General features: G+C 38.3%; 2 protein-coding genes across 4 annotated transcripts; one reads left to right on the top strand and one right to left on the bottom strand.

Moving 5' to 3' along the window:
- Window positions 1-30: 30 nt before the first annotated feature.
- pigb (phosphatidylinositol glycan anchor biosynthesis, class B) lies at window positions 31-6410 on the top strand. Its single transcript, XM_084718027.1, has 12 exons — window positions 31-439; window positions 575-704; window positions 2310-2427; window positions 2539-2643; window positions 3632-3762; window positions 3860-4000; window positions 4076-4127; window positions 4214-4425; window positions 4871-4935; window positions 5011-5230; window positions 5953-6130; window positions 6216-6410. The coding sequence occupies exons 1-12, from the start codon at window positions 331-333 to the stop codon at window positions 6327-6329; spliced, it is 1575 nt and encodes a 524-aa protein (XP_084574153.1). The 5' UTR covers window positions 31-330; the 3' UTR covers window positions 6330-6410.
- On the bottom strand, window positions 6295-18269 carry ccpg1 (cell cycle progression 1). Of its 3 annotated transcripts, none has more exons than XM_084717996.1 (11): window positions 18128-18269; window positions 16580-16669; window positions 15619-15736; window positions 15002-15093; window positions 14701-14896; window positions 14480-14575; window positions 12365-12694; window positions 11775-11890; window positions 10351-10470; window positions 8820-10120; window positions 6295-7287 (listed from the first exon to the last, which is right to left on the bottom strand). In XM_084717996.1, exons 2-11 carry the CDS (start codon window positions 16637-16639, stop codon window positions 7095-7097), a joined length of 2622 nt encoding a protein of 873 aa, XP_084574122.1. In that variant the 5' UTR covers window positions 16640-16669; window positions 18128-18269; the 3' UTR covers window positions 6295-7094. The 3 variants fall into 3 exon arrangements, with proteins under 3 accessions (XP_084574122.1, XP_084574133.1, XP_084574141.1); XM_084718007.1 differs by having other exon boundaries at window positions 14480-14572; XM_084718015.1 differs by lacking the exon at window positions 14480-14575.
- Window positions 18270-19774: the final 1505 nt, after the last annotated feature.

Raw genomic sequence — 19774 nt, 5'->3', positions numbered from 1 at the left:
CCCGGAAGTCAGCATTAATGCGGAAGTGCAGCTCAAACCTGTGAGCACAGTTCACCCAGGTTCACCCTGTGCTAACTGGGAGTTAGTATGAATTAAATGTCGTGTAGTTGTTATAAAAGTTTAATACTGTTTGTTAAATAAACGCGAATATTCCGCTGTTTGTTCGTCCATCATCATGTGACCAAATAGTTTGCGTTAATTCCGTTTATTTAAAGTTCACTGTGTCTGATTTCCTTGTGTTGAAGAGTTCATTCAGCTTCTGAACCTGACTGACAGGTGTACCATGTTTGCATCAGATTGTGCAGGCAAGCTGCAATGTGAAATGTCCTGATGGAGAACATCCGATCGCGTCTGAAATTTGGGAATAAAGTCGAAGATGTGAAACTGAGGAAACGAAAGTCCCAACTGTACTCAAAGGAAAATGAGTCTCCTCTTAACGGTGGGAACCTTTTATTTTTTTTTATTTATGAACAAACATAGATTGAAGTGATGGTGATCAAAACGATTGTGCTGTGATGATGAAAATAATACAGGTAATATTACTAATATGAAGTTATTTTTATTAACTCCACAGGTGTGCTGAGAGCCAGGGTTGCTGTGTTCTGTGTGGTATTCAGATTGATCAACTGCTTCCTGGTTCAGAGCAGCTTCGTCCCTGATGAGTACTGGCAGTCTCTGGAGGTTTCCCATCGTATGGTCTTCAAATATCCTTCATCTTATCATCTGCGGCATCTGTATGCCTGGACAAATGTGGCCTGATAATGTTATTAGCAACCAATAACAGTGTAGTAAGTGGTGCTGTAAGGAAAATGGTCCTTGTATATTTTCCCCACCAACCAATTCAATTCATCAGTTCAAGAATTAGGATAAATGATCTAATCCCAACTGATTACAATCTATCCACACGGGGATGCAGGATGTGGATTTATTTTCTCTTTTAGCTGATAGTATTGACAGATGATTATCTGCTTCTCGTGACTGATAATGAGAGGATGAGCAATAATTTAATGTTCACATATTTTAAAAAAGAAGTTCATTATAAACCGTAGGACGATGGACGAGCTCCACCAAATCTAACTGACATCATCATTACAACAAAAACAAAGAACAGTTCTGACTCTTCAGTTGGTTTTTTAACATAAAAAATAGTCATAAATATACTTTTGCTTTTATTGGGCATTTTGCTGAGGAATCGTAACTGTCACATCAGCTGTAATCAACTATAAGTTAATTTTTGGAACAATAATATAGTTTTTCATCTGATAATTTATTTGTCCCAATATTTATTGTGCACCCCTAATACAAATTGTTTTACTGCAGCTTTTCAATTGTTCAGATGGTCTTATACTCTAACTTGTCTTGGTTTTTGTCAAACATACAGTTCTTTATTTATTTTTATTTAACCAGATGAGTCCCATTGAAGTTGGAAACCTCTCTTGCAAAGGAGACCTGGCCAAGATGACAGTACAGAAATCTGTAGGATAAAAAAAACAAAATTAGACAACATGGAAAATGATACTAAATACCACAATATGAAGAGGGCTAGAAGAGGCTCAGACCAGAGAAAATTAAGAAAGGAGTCATTTGCCAAAGAACTTAAGGTAGTCTTGAATTCTGCTAGATATTCCTCAGTTTAACTGGCTGGAGCAGAAAACATAAAAGCTTTTTGAACATCAGGGACAGGCAGCACAGAAGTGTCTCGACTCTTTACTTTTTACATCAGTACCACAGAACAATCTGATTCTGCTTTGTCGGATCAATCAGTGTGTGAATATGAAGAAACAGAAACATTTTACTCCAGAATCAGAAAGAAGTCATGTGTAAAGAGTTTTTCAGTGGTCACTTCCTGTATGTGAGTACTTGAAGAGAAGATTGTTCTTACTGCCTTCAGTGAGGATTTTTTTTGTCATTCTATTTTGTTTTTGGACACAATCATGTGATTTTTCTGTTTTGCCAACAAAAACTGGTGGTTTTGGTGTTTGGGTCACAATGCAACAAAACAACAAGCAGTCCTGTACTTATTACTTTAAATTTTATATTTCTTAGATTTTATATTTTTAAACTGATATGTACATACATATCTTTCTTCTTTTTATCTTAATATTTTAAGTACTTATTGTCACTTTCTATCTGTACTGCTGAGCTGCTGTGACAAGTGAATTTCCCCGGTGTGGGATCAATAAAGTTCATCTTATCTTATCTTATCTTATCTTATCTTATCTTTTGACATTTGTGAAGCAGAAACCAGTAGCTTGATATTTTTCTTCTTCTTCTATTACTTTCTGCTGTTACAACCTTGACAATGTGACTTATGGGTATCTGACCTGGGAGTGGAAGGCAGGAATAAGAGGATTCTCCTATCCTCTCTTTTTTGCATTCATTTACAAGATATTACACTTCCTAAACTACGACTCAGTCTATCTCCTGGCAAGTTCACATATACTCTATTCACACAACTTTTATATCAGCACATCTTTTGTAAAATAAACTTCCTACAGTCTCTTCGCTTCTCTAATCCTGGTCTGGTTGGTTTTGCAGATATGGCTGCCAAGAATACTTCAGTCACTCCTGGCTGCGTTTGCAGATGTAAAATTCTTCTTCTTCATCCGAACGTTGGAAAGTCGTGACGTTGCGTCATGGACGGTGAGGACTTTACCTGTGAACTATGTGATTTACTACAAACACATTGAAGAATAAAAAGGGAGAAGTGCTGGATGGAAGCTATGCAGTTTGGATTATCATTTAAGATATAAACGTAAAAATACATCTCACAGGATAATGGCAAGATGAAGACCATCCTAATTCTAATTTAAGGTTCAAAGGTAGGAAAAAACTATGTTCCTATACAAAAGCATTTCCTAAATTCATGGCTGCGTCAGGTCCTAGCTCAAATCTTATAGCTTATCTTAAGAAGTGTATACCTATCAATACATGGTCTGGGAAACTTAAAGTGTTATTTCAGTGTTCATGTTGTTCCCCATCTTGTCATTGGTAATACACACCTAACAACAATGGTGCTGCCATTTTTGAGAGTTATTTTGAATTTAGGCTCGGGTCTGTGCCATCCTAACTTAATTCTTTATTCAGGACGGTTCTGTAAAGGCTAAATTCCTATCCTAAGATAAGATTTTATTTTTTTTTTTTAAATGCTGTTATGAAAACATTTCTGCAAAAACAAAAACAAAACAAAAAAACAATCACCCTAAACTGAGATAAGATAGGATATCAGACTTAGGAAGTTTCTGTAATGAGGGCCTCTCTGCTTAACAGCCTCATCATGGATTAAACAAGTTAACACAGTTAAAACAACCAAAGAGCTAATGGAGCAATGGCTACATATGAGGGAGGAGAAAACACTGAACTGGTAAAAAAAAAAGAAAAAAAGTAGACTATAATATTATTTTGTAATATTAATTATTTGGGTTAATTGTACAGTTTATCAGTTGTCCTCTACTGTTATTGTTATGCATTTAATGTCAGGGGTCATCAGTTATTAAATTATAGAAAAGGTGTCATTTATAAAGAAGAAGGTTTGGAACCACTGATGCATTCAAAGACTTGTGGATTCATGCTCTGTCAGTCACATAAACACACCACACGTCTCACTGTCTCTTGTTGTTCTGGTCTCTAGTTCTTCTGCCATCTGTGCTCGTGGTTCTCGTGGTACTGCTGCACCAGGACTCTGACCAACAGCATGGAGACCACCCTCACCTCTCTGGCTCTTTTTTACTTCCCCCTCCCTGGGTCCAAAACGCACAGCAGGTCTTCACTCATCGCACCTTTTGACCTTTTCTTATTTTTAATGACTCTCATCTCTGATAACAGATTATTTACAGACACATTCTTGATGTTTTTCCAGCAAAAAGTATTTGACCCTGGTCGCCTTGGCGGTCATCGTCCGACCGACAGCCCTGATTGTCTGGTTTCCTCTGCTGGTGTACCATTTCTGGCGGGAAGATAACAAAATGAGACTCGTCACTCATGAATTCATTCCTATAGGGTTTGTACTTCTTCTGTTAATCTGTATTTCATCCGTATGTTTTTGTTGCGTGATTCTTTTTTCCCTCATTTGCAGAGTTGTGGCTGTTGTGATTTCTACAGTGATCGACTGTATATTCTATGACAAGGTAAAACATTAAACCTGTGTGAGTTTTAAATTTCACTAAGATCTGTTCATACAGTCAAACTTATCAGGGTCTCTCTGTTATCTCAGTGGACCATGGTCCAGTTCAACTTCCTGAAGTTTAACGTCATCCACAGTGTGGCTGATTTTTACGGCTCTCATCCGTGGCACTGGTACTTCACTCAGGGGTTCGCCGCTGTGATCGGCCCTCATCTTCCTCTCTTTCTTCACGGGTGCACCCTCGCCTTCAAAAGATACAAAGTTCTGTTGGCAGCAGTCGTCTGGACACTCGTTGTTTACAGGTAAAATGTTTGTGTTCACATTCACCTGCTCTTATTGATCAACTATAGAAGATAACTTAGAAGTAAAAAAGTAATTCGCAAAACATGAAGACGAAGACATATTTATCAAGTGACTTTGCTGCATTCAAGTAGTCCTTGCTGGTTCAGTTTCCTGAGCTGGAAGTTGTTTTGCTGACTTCAGGTCCCAGTGAACATTCATGTTACTATCAAACTATGCTGAAGCAGTTTAAAGTTTTATATTACAAGTGATTTTGTCCCAGACTTGTTGCTGCTCATGACATGAAAATAGTCTTCCATTGCATCACAAGTGGTCAAAAAAAAACTCCTCAGGGTGCCTTTAAGACCAAAATGTCACTTTTATCAGTTTGATGAGTATGAGTCCTGGTCAGCTGTGATGTTTTCAGGCTCTGCAGACAAACTAACATGTTTGAATCCTTTGTTTCAGTTTGCTTCCTCACAAGGAGTTCAGGTTCATCTATCCCGTGTTGCCGTTCTGTATGATCTTCTGCGGTGAGTTCTCACATCAAACGCGTGTTTGTGTTAATGAGCAGCCAGATGTGTGTTTTAACACTTCCTCTACCACAGGGATCTCTCTGGCTCATTTGAAAGCGTGGCGACGAGCTGCAGCGTTCTTCTTGTTAGTGAGTAACCTGGCTGCAGCTCTGTACACCGGTCTGATCCACCAGAGAGGCACTCTGGATGTCATGAGTCATCTTCAGAGGCTTTGTGATGTCAGCAGCAGCTCCAGCCCGCCGCAGACAGACGTCCTCTTCCTCATGCCCTGCCACTCAACACCTTTTTACAGGTACAGTCACACCTGAGGGACAGTCTGCAGGTGGTCAGCTGAATGATGTTATTCTTATCAATGAAAGGAGGGGAAAGCTGCACACTCATGATGCCGTCTTTATATTTCAAATACATGTTGATCTTTTTGAAGGCAAACGGAGCCAAAACATTGATCTCTAGAATAGGACTGCATGTTTGTTCTTTATAGGTTGATTTAATTAATTGATTCATTAAAAAAATATATATATGTATGCTCCATGGTAACTGTGCATGCTAAACCTGTTGATGAGCATGGTGTGACATAGTTGAAAGCTGTAGAGCACTAAACTGAAATTATTTATCGGCTGTTCAAAAATATTGAATTAATGGTGACAAAACCTGATTTTCTTTTTTAGCTTTATGTAAAAAATCTAAATAATTCTGCAAAACCCTATTTAAATTTTGCACAATTTTCCAAACTTAAAAATCGTGAATTATATTGGGAAATATCTGATCAAGCTCCTTAATCTGGTATATATAATTTTTTCATGATTGAGGTGCAGAGCCCAGCCCTGCTAGCGTTAATATTGTTAATATAATAACTTAATACTGGGTAGGTGAGACTTTCTACACACTTTTCCATAATAACTCTCAGAAAATACAACTCTGTACTTCGTCTTGAACTCGATCTGACGGACAGCCTGAGGGTGAAGTGACTGACTGATGCTACACGCAGCAGCTGATGGTTCTCTCTCTGTGTAGTCATGTCCACTGTCCAATGAAGATGAGGTTTCTCGAGTGTCCTCCAGATCTGGGAGAGGAGGGTTATGTCGATGAAGCAGAGAGATTCTATGATGACCCTCTTCACTGGCTCAGGACTTCATTTCCATACAAATCTTCTCTACCGACACATCTGGTTTTCTTCAATGTTTTGGAGAAGGTAAGATTCACTAATGATATTTCTCTATGTAGTATAAAAGTACAAAACTGCAAGTGTCTAAAATTTTATGGGTTCTTTGTTGCAGGAAATCTCTGTGTTTTTGCAAGGAAATAACTTTGTGAGGACAGCAGAAATATTTCATACTCATTTTCCTGAGGGAAAAGTTGGAGGAAGCATCTTTATTTATGAAAGGCACTGACAAACACTGGAACAATGGCAATTTTCTTTCCTTAATGTCATATGATTTGAATTTGCTTCTGAAATAAACACTTAAAACTCTTTTTTTGATATTTCACTTGTAAAATGTGTTTTTTTTTTAATTATTCACAACTAAATTTGGAGTGAAATTATGTTTCCAGTTATTTTTTTCAAACACATGTAAATAACAAATAAAACTTGCCAGGTCCAGTTAAAACAAGCTCGAGGTGGAATGTTAGAAGCTGCTTTTTAACTCTGAAAGCAAATTAACAACCCTGTCACACACCTATCTTTGTAGCAGCAAATTAAAACAACTACATGACTGTACACGGAAACATCCAAAATGTGGCATGTCTTTGTTTCTTAAAGTTTGATTCCCACTTTAAATTTTTTCTGCTCGATAGTTTTATGTGTATTATTTAACATAAATCCTATTTTTGAGGATGAGTATCAATGGTGTTTCAGCAGGAAATCTTCATCAGGTCCATAATTTATAGGCCAAAATAAGAGCGTTTCATTTCCACATTTGGAAAACGTTAAATGAACTCACACTTCTACTGTTACAAATGTGCAGATGATGTGAGATATGTCACATCTTTCACTCAAACCTAATAACGATTACTTCACTTACCACAAAACAGATCAAGGACATTCAGTAGCATTAAGAAGTTAACAATGTGCAAACTTACAAAAAAAGGAGACTTTGCATCTAAATACAACCCAAAATAGAATTTGCAACTATAATATTAAACCAGTTAAGATATGTTCAGTATTTGGGATCAAACGGCATGGGACCCAGTTCTATTTTCACATCTGCCATGTGTCTGTCTGCGTTTCTTCCTGATCGGCTCCACTTGCGTTCACTGTGTTGTCGAGATCTGGCTCTGTGATGCTTTCGCTGGTGATGCTTCGCCCTCGACTCCTCCTTAGAGTCTGCATCAGGTCTTTCAAATGGCCCGCTGTGTGATTCAAACATAAAACATAAATGGCATGAATGAACAGTGTGTTAAATTCATAAATAGTGTATGCACAAACTGAAGCATGATAACGGAAGGAAATGGAAGTCGTTTTTACAAAACAAGTTTCTCTTAGTGGAGATAAATCTGGCTATGCGAGACTAAGTTTCTTGTAACTGAGAAACATCTAAAAATAAGGGACATACCAGTTCCTGTGTAGAACAAAGAGACGTTTAGATTTTACTAAAATACTTAGCTTTTAGAAATACTAAAAAGTATTTCTAAAAGTTGCTCCAAAGTCTGAGAGAAGTTAGGGGCAGTCCAGAAAAGTCCTCGCGTCAGTAAGCTCACAGTCAGTCAGTTGTATGTATATTGAACTTTTGCATATTTTGATGACGTGAGTTAAGAAAAAATCAAATCACAAACAACCCCAAATGGTTCAACAGTTCATATTCTATAATAATTAAAATAAATTAAATACATTATCCTATCCATATTTACTTTAATAAACAAGTGATTGTATTAGTCATTTGTAAAGCAAAAACCACAGCTACTGATTTTCATTGACTATTAGAAAGGATTTTGTCTACATATGTTGAATTGTATTTTTGCATGTCCAGCTGACTTCAAGACTCTGTAGGTTAGACTGCCCATTAAAGAGTTCCTGTATTTTATAACCTGGACTCTATTTTCCAATTTTTTTGTGTCCAGTGTCACTAGTGAATACTTTTTTTTTAACTGATCCATTCTTGAGTGGAATGTGCTGCAAACTCAACAAAACTGTTTTGGTTCTTCTTTCCACAGCTCCAACAATCACCGACTCTGGTTGTTTGGTAAAAATATTCTGGCTCTTCACATTGTTTTTCCCCACAGTTTCTCTTTAGTCTGGCCGCCCTCTGGCTCCTCTCTGGATACTTTCATGGCTAACACTGTGAATTATGGGTTTATTTTGAGCAAACCAAGACACTTTGGTAAATGTATTTTGTTTCTATCAAGTTTGAATGTAGTGTGTTTTATGATGATAAAATTACTGTTTCTGTAAATAATGTCTGTTTTTTTAGCTGAGAGCTTAAAAAAAGCAGTTTCTGGTTGAACAAAAAGGATCCTACTCTTTGAAGATGGGTAACAATCCTTTCAATAATGTTGTCAGACACTCAGAATAACAATCTGCGCCTGTCAGTGGCAAAACAAGCACTTTTAGTAAACATACTTGGATGGATCATAATTGCTTTGTTTCACCTTCGATGGCTGCAGTGGTTTCACTCAATACTGGACCAGTTAAAAAAAACTCTGTTGTCCCCCATTAGTCACTCTGACACAAAAAACATGAGAAAATAGAGTCCACATTGAAAAATACAGAAGTAGCTCTTTAATTGTAATTAATAATTTGGCAATTTACCAATTCAACACAGGCTCTAGTATCAAATTAAGATTTCATTCTTTGGACGTTCCACAGGAACAGCTAAAAGAAAACAAAAGAGCTTTTAGCATCATTAAGGTGCCCCTCTTTGTGAGTACAGCCCTAGGAGACTTACTTCGGGCCGTAGCTTTTTGTGTAAGCCTCTCCGAAGAAGTGCCGGTAGACATAATCATCTAGATCTCCAAACACATCATCATCAAGTCCGTGATACTCGTGCATGTCACTCAGATAGTCCTCCACACCGCTGACAAAGTCTGTGAACAGCATGCGGTCGTGGATGAACAGACCGTCATGGAAGAAGTTGTTGATGAACATCTCCAGGTCTTTCCAGTGGTGGAAGTGGTCGACCTCCTGCTGCAGGTAGCTCTGCAGCAGCTGGTGAAACTCGTCTGCTCTGATCGGCTCCATTGCTTTGTTGAAGAGGCTCATGGACTCCTGGTAGGCGCAGTCGAACACCCCGGAGCATCCTTTCATGTTGGACTTGTGCATGTTGTGACCTCGATCTTCGTGAACTTTACCGCCCGATTTTCGAGTGTTTTGGCTGCCCTTGAAGGAGTCATCAAATTTGTGTCTGTAATGAGGCTTGTGGGATCTGTGCTGCCATGACTCTTTTATGTTCCTCTCATCGCCTCTCTTATAAAATCCTCTGGCTTTGTTGATGAACGTCGAAGCAGAGTCCTTGAAGTTTCGGAAAGTATTTTTGACAGAATCTGAAAACTTCCTGAGGTTCTCCTTCACAGCTTCTTTTGCTTTCTTTATCTGCTCTTTGTGGTGATGGACAAACTCCTTGGTGGAGTTCTTCACAGCATCAAATGTCTCCTTAACTTTCCCTGCCATGCCCCCTTTTGGTTTCTTCACTTTAGGCTCAGTGTCTCCTTTGGCTCTCTCCTCTTTGGTTTCCACGTACAGCCTCTCCCACAGGTCAGAGCGCTGCTGCTCGAAGCTCAGCCTCTTCTCCAGCTCCATCAGACGAGAATGGAGCTCTTCTGCTTCTGAACCCGCTTCATTTCCAGCTCCATGGACACGACTTCTGAGCAGATTTAAGTCCCTCCTCAGCTCATCTGTAACCTTTCTCTCCTTGTCGAGCTTCTTCCTCAGCGCCTGTGCTTCAGCCAGCATGTCTTCCCTCTGGCCATGGAAGTTTCGGACCAGCTGTTTCTCCTCCTCCAACTGCTCTTTCAGCCTCTGATTCTCCGACAGCAGTGAGTCGAAACCGGCTCCCATCGCCTCCCGCTCTCTAATCTTAGAGCGCAGGTTTCTCAGCTCCTCCTGTAAGGCAGACAGGGACTTTTCTTCACGTTCCAGAGAGCTTTTCAGCAGCTGGTTCTCAGCTGTCAGCATCTGCTGCTGAGTCACAATGTTAGTACTCTCGTCGGCCTTCTGTCTCAGCAACATTTCCAGGTCATCTCTCTGGGCCTGAATGGAAAAAGGAGGAACAAAAGAGGGAAGTTATGGCTTTCAAAGTTGTGTTTACATGAGTTGTGATGACTGATTATTCAGCATTTGAACAGCAAAACAAAATGCAAGAAGAAAAAGAAACAACTCCACACTTGACTTCTAACTCGTAACATTTCCTTATTATAACATTTGCATTTATTTTGCATTTGTACTATGTTTCCAAAACAGTACACAGACTTCCCAGTCACCTGAATGTGTGCCTGTTGGATGCTGAGCTCCTGGTTCTCTCTATTTATCTTCTCAATCACCTCTGTGAGCAGTGAAATAACTTTTTGCTCATCCAGGTCATCCAGGCCAAAGTCACCCCTCTGGACCCGAGAGAGAAAAGAAGAAACAGGTTACAGTTGTGATTTTAAAAAAATCATGATTATGATCAGAAAGAATCACTCTAAATATAGTCTTGCATAACCAGACATATCTACATGCTTCGTTTTAGCTCTGTGCCGACTGAATACATTATCATTCTGGAACAGGGGGATTAAACCAAACTTTAACCCAAACACAATCATCTTGGGCAACACTAGGCCCAGGTTGCAGCAGGTGTGCAATTGCAAAATAGTGCTGGTGGGGTGGTGTAACCTGTTCTGATGGAATATTTGCATGTGGGGAGTAAAAGTAACAGCTGCTAGCTTATTTACATTCATAATGTTAGCAACCAATTTAGGGTAACTTGCCATTTTCAGCACGTCGGTTACTAGCACAGAGGTTGTTGTTGTTTCACGTAGCAATGGGGTCGTTGAAAACGCGAACACACGGATAGCAGACAGAATGCTGAAATGAAATTGTCGGCCGGGTAGGCTTTCACCCACAGAGTCAAACTCCTCAAAATATGAATCAAGTGGGTGAAAAACAAAATCAAGTTTAAACTCTAGTTGGTTTCTGCAGCAATGATTGGCAATAGAACATTTTTTAGAATCTGTCAAAATCATCAGCACAATATTCACATTAATTTATTTCTGTATTTGCTTTTCATCATTAAAAATTTAAGGTGGATTTCCAAGTTACATGCACCTAAGGCCTGCTCGGCCATGAGCTCCTGGTGATATTTTGATGGGATTTTTCTCATTTAGACACAATCACTGAAAATAAAAAGTAAGAGAAGAGCCCTTCAATGAAGAGCCCTTCAATAAATAGTACCTTATCTAAAATGGCATTTTTTAAAATTCTCCTTTAGTTTTCTCTGCGTGTACTAAAGTCACTGCTATATTTTAAGGCTTAGTGCTGACGCTGGGTTTGACTACATTTGATTTTGAGCTGTTTCTAGATGTTTTGTCCATTTTATTTACATAGCAACCAGGATATAAGAAGTACATTACAATATAGTGTAATGTAACACACTACAACCTCATAAATGACATTTGACAGTTGAATCAGCACATCTCTGACAGGATTAACAATTAAACATTACACATAATAAAACGGTAGAATTTATTGTTGATTTTGTTTGGTGTCTTTCTTCCTGGTTGAACAATCATTTAGGAATAAAATAAATGAAATAAATACAAAAATAATTATTGTGAATGAAAGAATTCATGTTAGTTAAAAACACTAACATGTCATGTATGCTCTGTCACAATTGAGCTTTTTGTTGCTCAAGTTATGCCCTACTGACCTGGTTTGTAAACGGCTGTTCTCTGACATGTTGGTGAAGCAGATCTCTCACACCTTCAAGTTCATTCACTCTGATTTTCTCCACAGTTTTCTGTCTTTCTTGAATCTGGACTGTCCCTGAAAGTGAGTTTTATGTTACAAACATTATTTAGACAGAACATTAGAAATCACTGCTCGGCAAAGTCCACAGTTGTCTATAATATAAAATTCTATAAAGTCTATAAAAGTCAGAAACACAGTTATGAAGAGCAAAAATGGAACAGGCACAAAGCTTACAAATGAATCAAAGTTCACAACAGCACTGTAGTTTCCACCAAAGAACCACTGACATATCTGTTACACCAAATAAGGTCTTTCTGACCAGAATCTCAAGTCTGAAAGACCCAGAACCTGAGGACAAATCTAACAAAAAGTACGTGTCTAATGCTGCAGTGGGGGACTGACTGACAGATAATTAGTTCATCTTTCACAAATGATGAATTTGCTGTGCTGTTAATCTTTTAGCAATAACAAATATGTACATTAATGTCTGCTATAAAGCTGAATTCAAGTATATTTTCTGTATTTACAATAACATCAGTAAAATCTTACCATAGAAGTGTCCAAAGCCCATGCTGATGGCTATGACGAGGGCGATCAGGATGCACTTGTTGAGGATGCTGCTGCTCTGGCCTTGCATGCGGACATCCAGAGCAGCAGCAGGTCCAACTTTTGCCTGCTCCTCCTGCTGTCCTTCATCTTCCTCCTCCTTCTCCTCCTCGCTGTGGCCAGACTCTGCAGCCTCCTCATCCTCAGGCTCTGTCACAATGCTTGTGGTATTCTTCCTCAATCTTCGTCTTCGGACCACAGTACCACCACTTCGTCCTGCCTCGTCCTCACTGCTGCTCGAGTTTGTCACTGCAGGCTGCTGCGCTGGAAAGACTACAGTGAAATACACAACGTTATGGTGTCTGTGATCATATTGTGGAAAGAAATCAAAAGATAGAAGAGGAACACAAAAAATAAAAGGCTCAGAAAACACATGTAAGTGAGATTAACCATGCAGACAACAAATATTACAGATTTATGTCGTCACACATACAAACAAAGAAGCTGTAGGCATTCCCATTCCTGGCAGAGGTTTCCACAAATAATGTTACAACATAATTATGACTTTATAGTACTAGTGCTATACAATTTATATTAAAGTCTGGTGCTTGCTACCATTGCCAGCTATTATAGTGACAAATCTGACCACATTTGCAGGACAAAACAAGACAGATAAATCTCTTGACAATAGCCAGGAGGCATGTTTGTACATCGGTTGTTTCAGTGTGGTCCTGCACTGCCTATAGAAACTTATGCACTCCACTGATCAGATGAGTGGGTAAGTGCAGAAAATATGCTGCTAAGATTATTCTTCAAGCTTCATATATGGGACATGGACATAACTGTAACTTTACTGTCACACTCTAATCCTCATTTACATGAACTTCTATTAGCATTGTGAACAGCGTTTTTCTGAAATGCTTGTCATAATAATCCAGTTACCTATTCCTTTGCATTCCTTACATTATGATATTTCAAAGGATTTTAAAATTTCTGCATGATTAATTGCAAAGATATAGACGTCTTTCTTCATTATGTTTCATAAGAATGCTGGGATTTTTTCCCCCACCACTCCGTTTGGAGTGTGCATTTTAAAACTCTCTATTTGGAGGGCTAGACGACCACTACTACTCAACCCCCAAAAGAAACAGGACACCCTACCCTAGGCAGCCGCATGCAAAATGGAGGGGTAGAGCAGTGGTAGAGCTAAGGGGGGATTAGGATTGGCTCTAAGGTTAACTGATTCACCAGGTCAGAACAACAGTGTCACAAAGATCAATTTTTGTGTTTGAGAAATTAACACATCAAAGAAATATTTTCATAAACATGCTTATTTGCTTTCTTTTTGAGAGTTAGATGTCGCTATCCCTCTCATGCCTAAGAAATAGTCGGGAACATAACCACAGTAACATCACGAAGATTTATTTTTACACTTTGGCAAACTGATTTCAATACCTCTGGACAGAGACAGGCTAGCTGTTTCACTCGTTTCTCAGTCTAAGCTAGGCTATCCGGCTGCTGGCTGTACCTTCTCAAGAGGTGTATTGATCTTCTCATCTAAAGTTCAGTAAGACAGTGAGTGAGTGTATATCCCAAAATGAGGAACCATTCTTTTAAACAGATAACAGTTAAAATAACATTTATAAATACTAATTTAAAACAGAAACTATAGTGGTCCTACATTTTCTGCCTAGAATTTCCTGGATAATTTGTTAGTGCCTCTTCTCATCTCTCTTCACCAAAAGAAAAAATGCTAACCTTCATCAAAGAAATTCACACCTTAAAACTTAAATAGCTATCCAGACATCATAATGTGTAGCTGCATGTTATCTGGTCACACTTTCTTAGACTGACTGGAGAATATCACTAAATTTTTATATTAATTACACTTCTATTCTGAGGTAGCCAGATCTACAAAGATCCACACATGCATACATGTGGAAAAACAGTAAAGAAAAACAACACATTGCATTTTTTCATATGTGGTTCAACATGCTCTCAAAAGATGCACAGCTGGCTCACATCAGCATGTCTTTATGTCAGAAATGAATCAGGATTAGTTCTGTGTATTGCTGAATGAGCATCAAATTAGATTCACTCTGGTCTCAATCAGGCCACCTGGAAAAGAGCGACCTCCAGTGAGCTGACTTCTCAGATGGTAGCCTAAGTTCACAAGACTCTGTGGAAGTCTCCAGTGACTCAACATCAAACCTGCTTTGGCGTCATAGAGAACAAACAGAGGAAGAAAGTGTTTGTGCTGATGTGTCGAAATCAGCTTTCTAAAGAAGACATGAGGTCAATTCAATATGTGTGTGTGTGTGTGTCTGCTATTGCCCTACCAGTCTCTGCAGAAGTGAAGGCATACTGGCTGCTGCAGGAGGTGCCGAGGTAGAACTCCTCGTTGGCTGCTGCCTCCTCTGCCACCTGAACGTGCTCATTTTCATCGTCCTTTGCATCTGTCAGAGTCACGATGTCTGAGTGATCGCTGGAGGACAACAGAGACACATTCTGTTTCCCTCTGGTGTCGGCTCCAGCCTGCAGAAGACAGAATATATTGATGTTGAAAGGCAAAGACAGCAACAACACAGATGCTCTGTATTATTTAAAGAACAGGTTATGCAAGTTATGCGTCTGTCTCACCTCAGAGGCATACAGCGTCTCTATGGTCGTTATGGTTTGTTCCCCCAGAGTGTCATCAAGCGAATCAGCAATCCTCTCTTCAACACACCCAGCTGAGGACAAAATCAAAATATATTTTACTATAAATAATTATGATTGTCACATATGGTAGATAACACATTTATAATTACAGCTGCAACTCACAGGTGTTTTGATTATTGATTAATCTGTTGATTACTTTTTTTAATTAATCTATCCATTGTTTGGTCCATAAAATATCAATCAACAGTCTACAACCCAAAGATGTTTACTTTAATGTCATACAAGACTAAGAAAAATTATCTTTATTATCTCAATTATCTTTCTGGTGTGTTTAGCGACTAATAAATCCTCCATATTCTACCTTGAAGGAGTAGTAAACGCTTTGTAAACTTTCAGATGTCTCATAAAGTCAACACTGATAACTGGCATTCAGCTCAATGAGATTTAGTCATTCTCACTTGTTCTGTCAATTCTCGGTAAATACATTATGTATTTATTTTTATAATATCATACTAATAACATCAGTAATAGTTAATGGTTCTAATAAATCTGCTACTTTTAAATGCTGGCCAAGAAAAAAGGAAGAGGATTCTTACCAGCAGATGCAGAGGGCTGCGTGTCCTGCAGCTTTGTTTCCTCCCCTGGAGGGCGCTCTAACAGCTCGGCTCCATATTCCACTGCTGCCTCTGATCCCAGCGTCTCAATATCTGAACCCTGAAAACACAATTAGTGTGTATTAAACTGGACATAATGGAGGAAATTCAATGAATTATCAGATCTATAACCACTGCATTATTTGAAAAATATGAATAATTCAAACAATACCTGCAGACATACAGCACTAGGCAAGACAGCCCACAGTAAGTATTTCTGTGTACGATTATTTGTAGCATCGACTGGAAAGGTTTTATTAGAATTTGCCACTGTGACTGAATAAACATCATCTGGACAGCATGATGTTAATGACATTCCAGTGTAAAGATCCCATAAAAAAGGAAAAACAACAACTGCAACACATTATAAGCAAAAGTAGTTTTAATTACACAAACCAGGCAGCTTGTTTTTTGTTTTTATTTTAGACATGTATTTAACTTGTATTGAAAACTTATTTTTAATTACCAAAACCCAAGCTTGGAATTCAGTAATAAAAGGCTATTTCTGCTTACAAGTTGCTGCAGTTTATTCTCGGAAATTGTTTATTATCCCCATTTATGTTTTTTTTTTTCAACTATGGTAAAGTTTATTGCCAATTTGTGCTGTCACATGAACTATGACTTAAAAGTATTTTATTAAAAATCAAATGAACCATTTATCATAAAATACTCTAGAAAATTTTTAAGTCCAACAAGTCAGCTCATATGAAGCTAAGAAATGTTCACAACGTTCAACATATTCAACAATTTGCTGCAACTTGTTTATTTCAGTAGGGCAACTGAATGACTATTTTAATGAAATGTGATACTGGACTTTGCTGATCTGAAAATGTCACAAACTACAACAATGAGATTAGAATAAGTAAATAGGGAAAAATTATGAATAAAGACAAAGGATTTGCACCTCATTACTAATAATGGTCCAGCCACAGGATGACTCTGCATCACTTGACGTCTCTGACATTTCTGTCAGTTGTCAGCAATATACAGGTATCTAGAGGAGATAAAGAGGTTAAACACTGACTAGAAAGAGTATGTTGCACTGTAAAAGATATAGGTTAGTGTGTCACAACCTGAAAAATAGTGTGATCAATCTTCAGTTTAAGGAGTCCAAAATTATTTGTTATTCAAGATTCCAGGTGTAAACATCCTGATCACTGAATGATTAAAGCATGTACCATAAAAAGGAAAAAGAAATTTTACAAAAACTACTGCGTTACAGAAACAAACAAATAAATCCTCTGTGTTCTTTGACTAATCTTGGTGGTGTATGTGGCAGTCAGAAATATTATTAAGTGAAACAGGAAACTGATACAAGCACTTATTACTACTATACTGTAGAGCTGCAATGATTAACTGGTTAATGAATTATTCATTGCTAGCTATTTTGATAATTGATTAATCGGTCTGAGTAACATCTCAGGAAAAGAGGGCAAAATTATCTGATTAAGCCTCTTAAATGTGAATGTTTTCTGGTGGCTTTACACCTTTATGACAATTAACTGAATATTTTTGGGTTGTGGGCAAAACAACTCATGAAGATGTCATCTTGGGCTTTGGGAAACACTGACTGGTTTTAATGGACCAAAACACAAATTCATTAACTGAGAAACAAATGGGCAGATTAATCAACAATTAAATCTAATTCTCAACCAGGTGTACACAACTATTAATTGAATACTGGTTTTCTTATCTGTTTTCGTTCAATAGAGGTGACATGGTTCAGCAAACCTGTGTGTGTTTCACTTTTCACTAGGGAATTGAGAGCATGGGAAAGTCCCCCTCACTGAGAGGTGCTGCAAACAAACTTAAGGTTTGTATGTGAAGAATAAAGAGGCACAAACGTATAGAGATACAAAATAATACACATCATTAACGCTGTGTCGCATCTGGTTGCTTTGGGAAAAAATAAAAACGCATTCCTCTTTTTTAATTAATAGTTAAGCACTAATGTTATGGATGTCTAAATCCTGTTTCACTCACTACCTCAGCATGATGCCCTGTCCAGATATTACATTAGTCTCTGACTGATAGTGAACTTGAGATTGTGTACTTGTCTTGGACACTTAGGCTACATACTTATGAATAAAACAAACAAACAGAGGTAACAGCGCCCGCTAGGTGTCAGGCTTCAGTATCACAGTTACAAGATGATGCCAGCTCCTGCGGCCTGACAATGAAAACAGCCAACATTTACCTCAACAGCAGATATAACAGCAGTGAACACAGCTGTTAGCTGTCGCTAACATTAGCTTCGTCTGTTGACATTAAATAGTGAAATTTATCGGTTTGTTCGCAGCCAGGAAACTAACTTGACAGGCCAGTTATTAACGTCTCTTCTTTGGGCATCGCCCGAACATGTAATTAGTGCCGCAGACAACTTAAATTATCTTTAGAAACTAGTTAACACCACTGTCTTTAAAAAAAAATGAAGAAAAATCACTAAACTCACCGGTGTTTTACGCCCAACGACGAAACAGCTGTTTACAAGCAGCTCCAGAGTATTGCAGTATACCCTAGCCCAGGTTATCCGTTAACAACACTGCGAAGACGACTGCACGCGGGAAATGTAGTTTTAAAGTTAAGGTTGGGCACACAGCGCAACGACTTTTTCGAACTCTTGCAACTACATTTCCCATAGGTCAGCGCGGTGCCCAAACAGGCTCAGCAGCGTAGGTGGAGCAACCCGTGTGGAAACTTGCGGCTTTGAAAAAAAAAACATAAACAAGGAAGGAAGCGTGATAAAGCAAACTTCCCTCCGAGTTAATTGGGATTAGAAGACAAGAAAATTAACTAATTATTGTGTTTTGTGGTAGCTTTGACCAAAGCGTTAAAAAGCATTTCCCTAATGTCTGAAAGTTAAACTGTCCATCAGAGTGCACGTGGCCGTCGTTGTTGTGGACAGTGACCGCGTGTCGTCTGGCTCTTTGTCAACAAACCTATGGCAAGCCGTTTTAACATTTAATAGCTAAATATGACTATCCGGAATTAACATTATAGATATCAATAATTTCATTTTGACTAGTCGTAATTATATTGTGACTAGTAAATATTTTCATTGAAGATATCTATAACTTCATTCTGACTAGTCAAAAGTACATTTAGAGATATCTGCAATTCAATTTTGACTAGTCAAAACAGAATTGCAGATATCCGAAATGACGTCACTTAAACTGACACTCGACTCGTCACACATCCTAAATGACAATTACAGATATCTGTAATTCAGTTTTGACTAGGCGGAATGAAAATTAAAGATATCTCAAACGTAATTATGACTAGTCAGAATTGTTGTGCAAGACGTTGCGCATGCAAGGCTTCCCATTCGTTTGCTCATTATTATGGCAAGCTTTCCATTGGATACTGGCTCAGTAAACAAAACAATTGAACAGTGTTAGAAGAAGAAATGCACATGAAGAAGAAAAAGTAGAAGAAATGGCGGTTGCTGTTGTGAACAAGGTTGTCAGAAAATGCCACGAAATAGAACAAGTTTATCGCCAAGGAATTTGGTTTGAAGGGTTTTGATTGATTGACTAGGAAGCCCTATAGCCATACACATGGCAAGCCACTCCTACCACCCACTTGCTCCCGCCTCCCACTTTTACAGATATCTGCAATGTCATTTCGCCTTGTCAAAACTCCAATACAAGATATCTGCAATTACATTCTGACTAGGTAGATTATGGCAAGCCGTTTTAACATTTAATAGCTAAATTTGACTATCCGGAATTAACATTATAGATATCAATAATTTCATTTTGACTAGTCGTAATTATATTATGACTATTAAGTATTTTCATTGAAGATATCTATAACTTCATTCTGACTAGTCAAAAGTACATTTAGAGATATCTGCAATTCAATTGTGACTAGTCAAAACAGAATTGCAGATATCCGAAATGACGTCACTTAAACCGACACTCGACTCGTCACACATCCTAAATGACAATTACAGATATCTGTAATTCAGTTTTGACTAGGCGGAATGAAAATTAAAGATATCTCAAACGTAATTATGACTAGTCAGAATTGTTGTGCAAGACGTTGCGCATGCAAGGCTTCCCATTCGTTGCTCATTATTATGGCAAGCTTTCCATTG

The sequence above is a fragment of the Lutjanus erythropterus genome, chromosome 1, assembly GCF_056507025.1.
Source record: "Lutjanus erythropterus isolate fLutEry1 chromosome 1, fLutEry1.hap2, whole genome shotgun sequence".
NCBI lineage: Eukaryota > Metazoa > Chordata > Actinopteri > Lutjaniformes > Lutjanidae > Lutjanus > Lutjanus erythropterus.
This window is presented reverse-complemented; position numbering and strand designations above follow the sequence as displayed.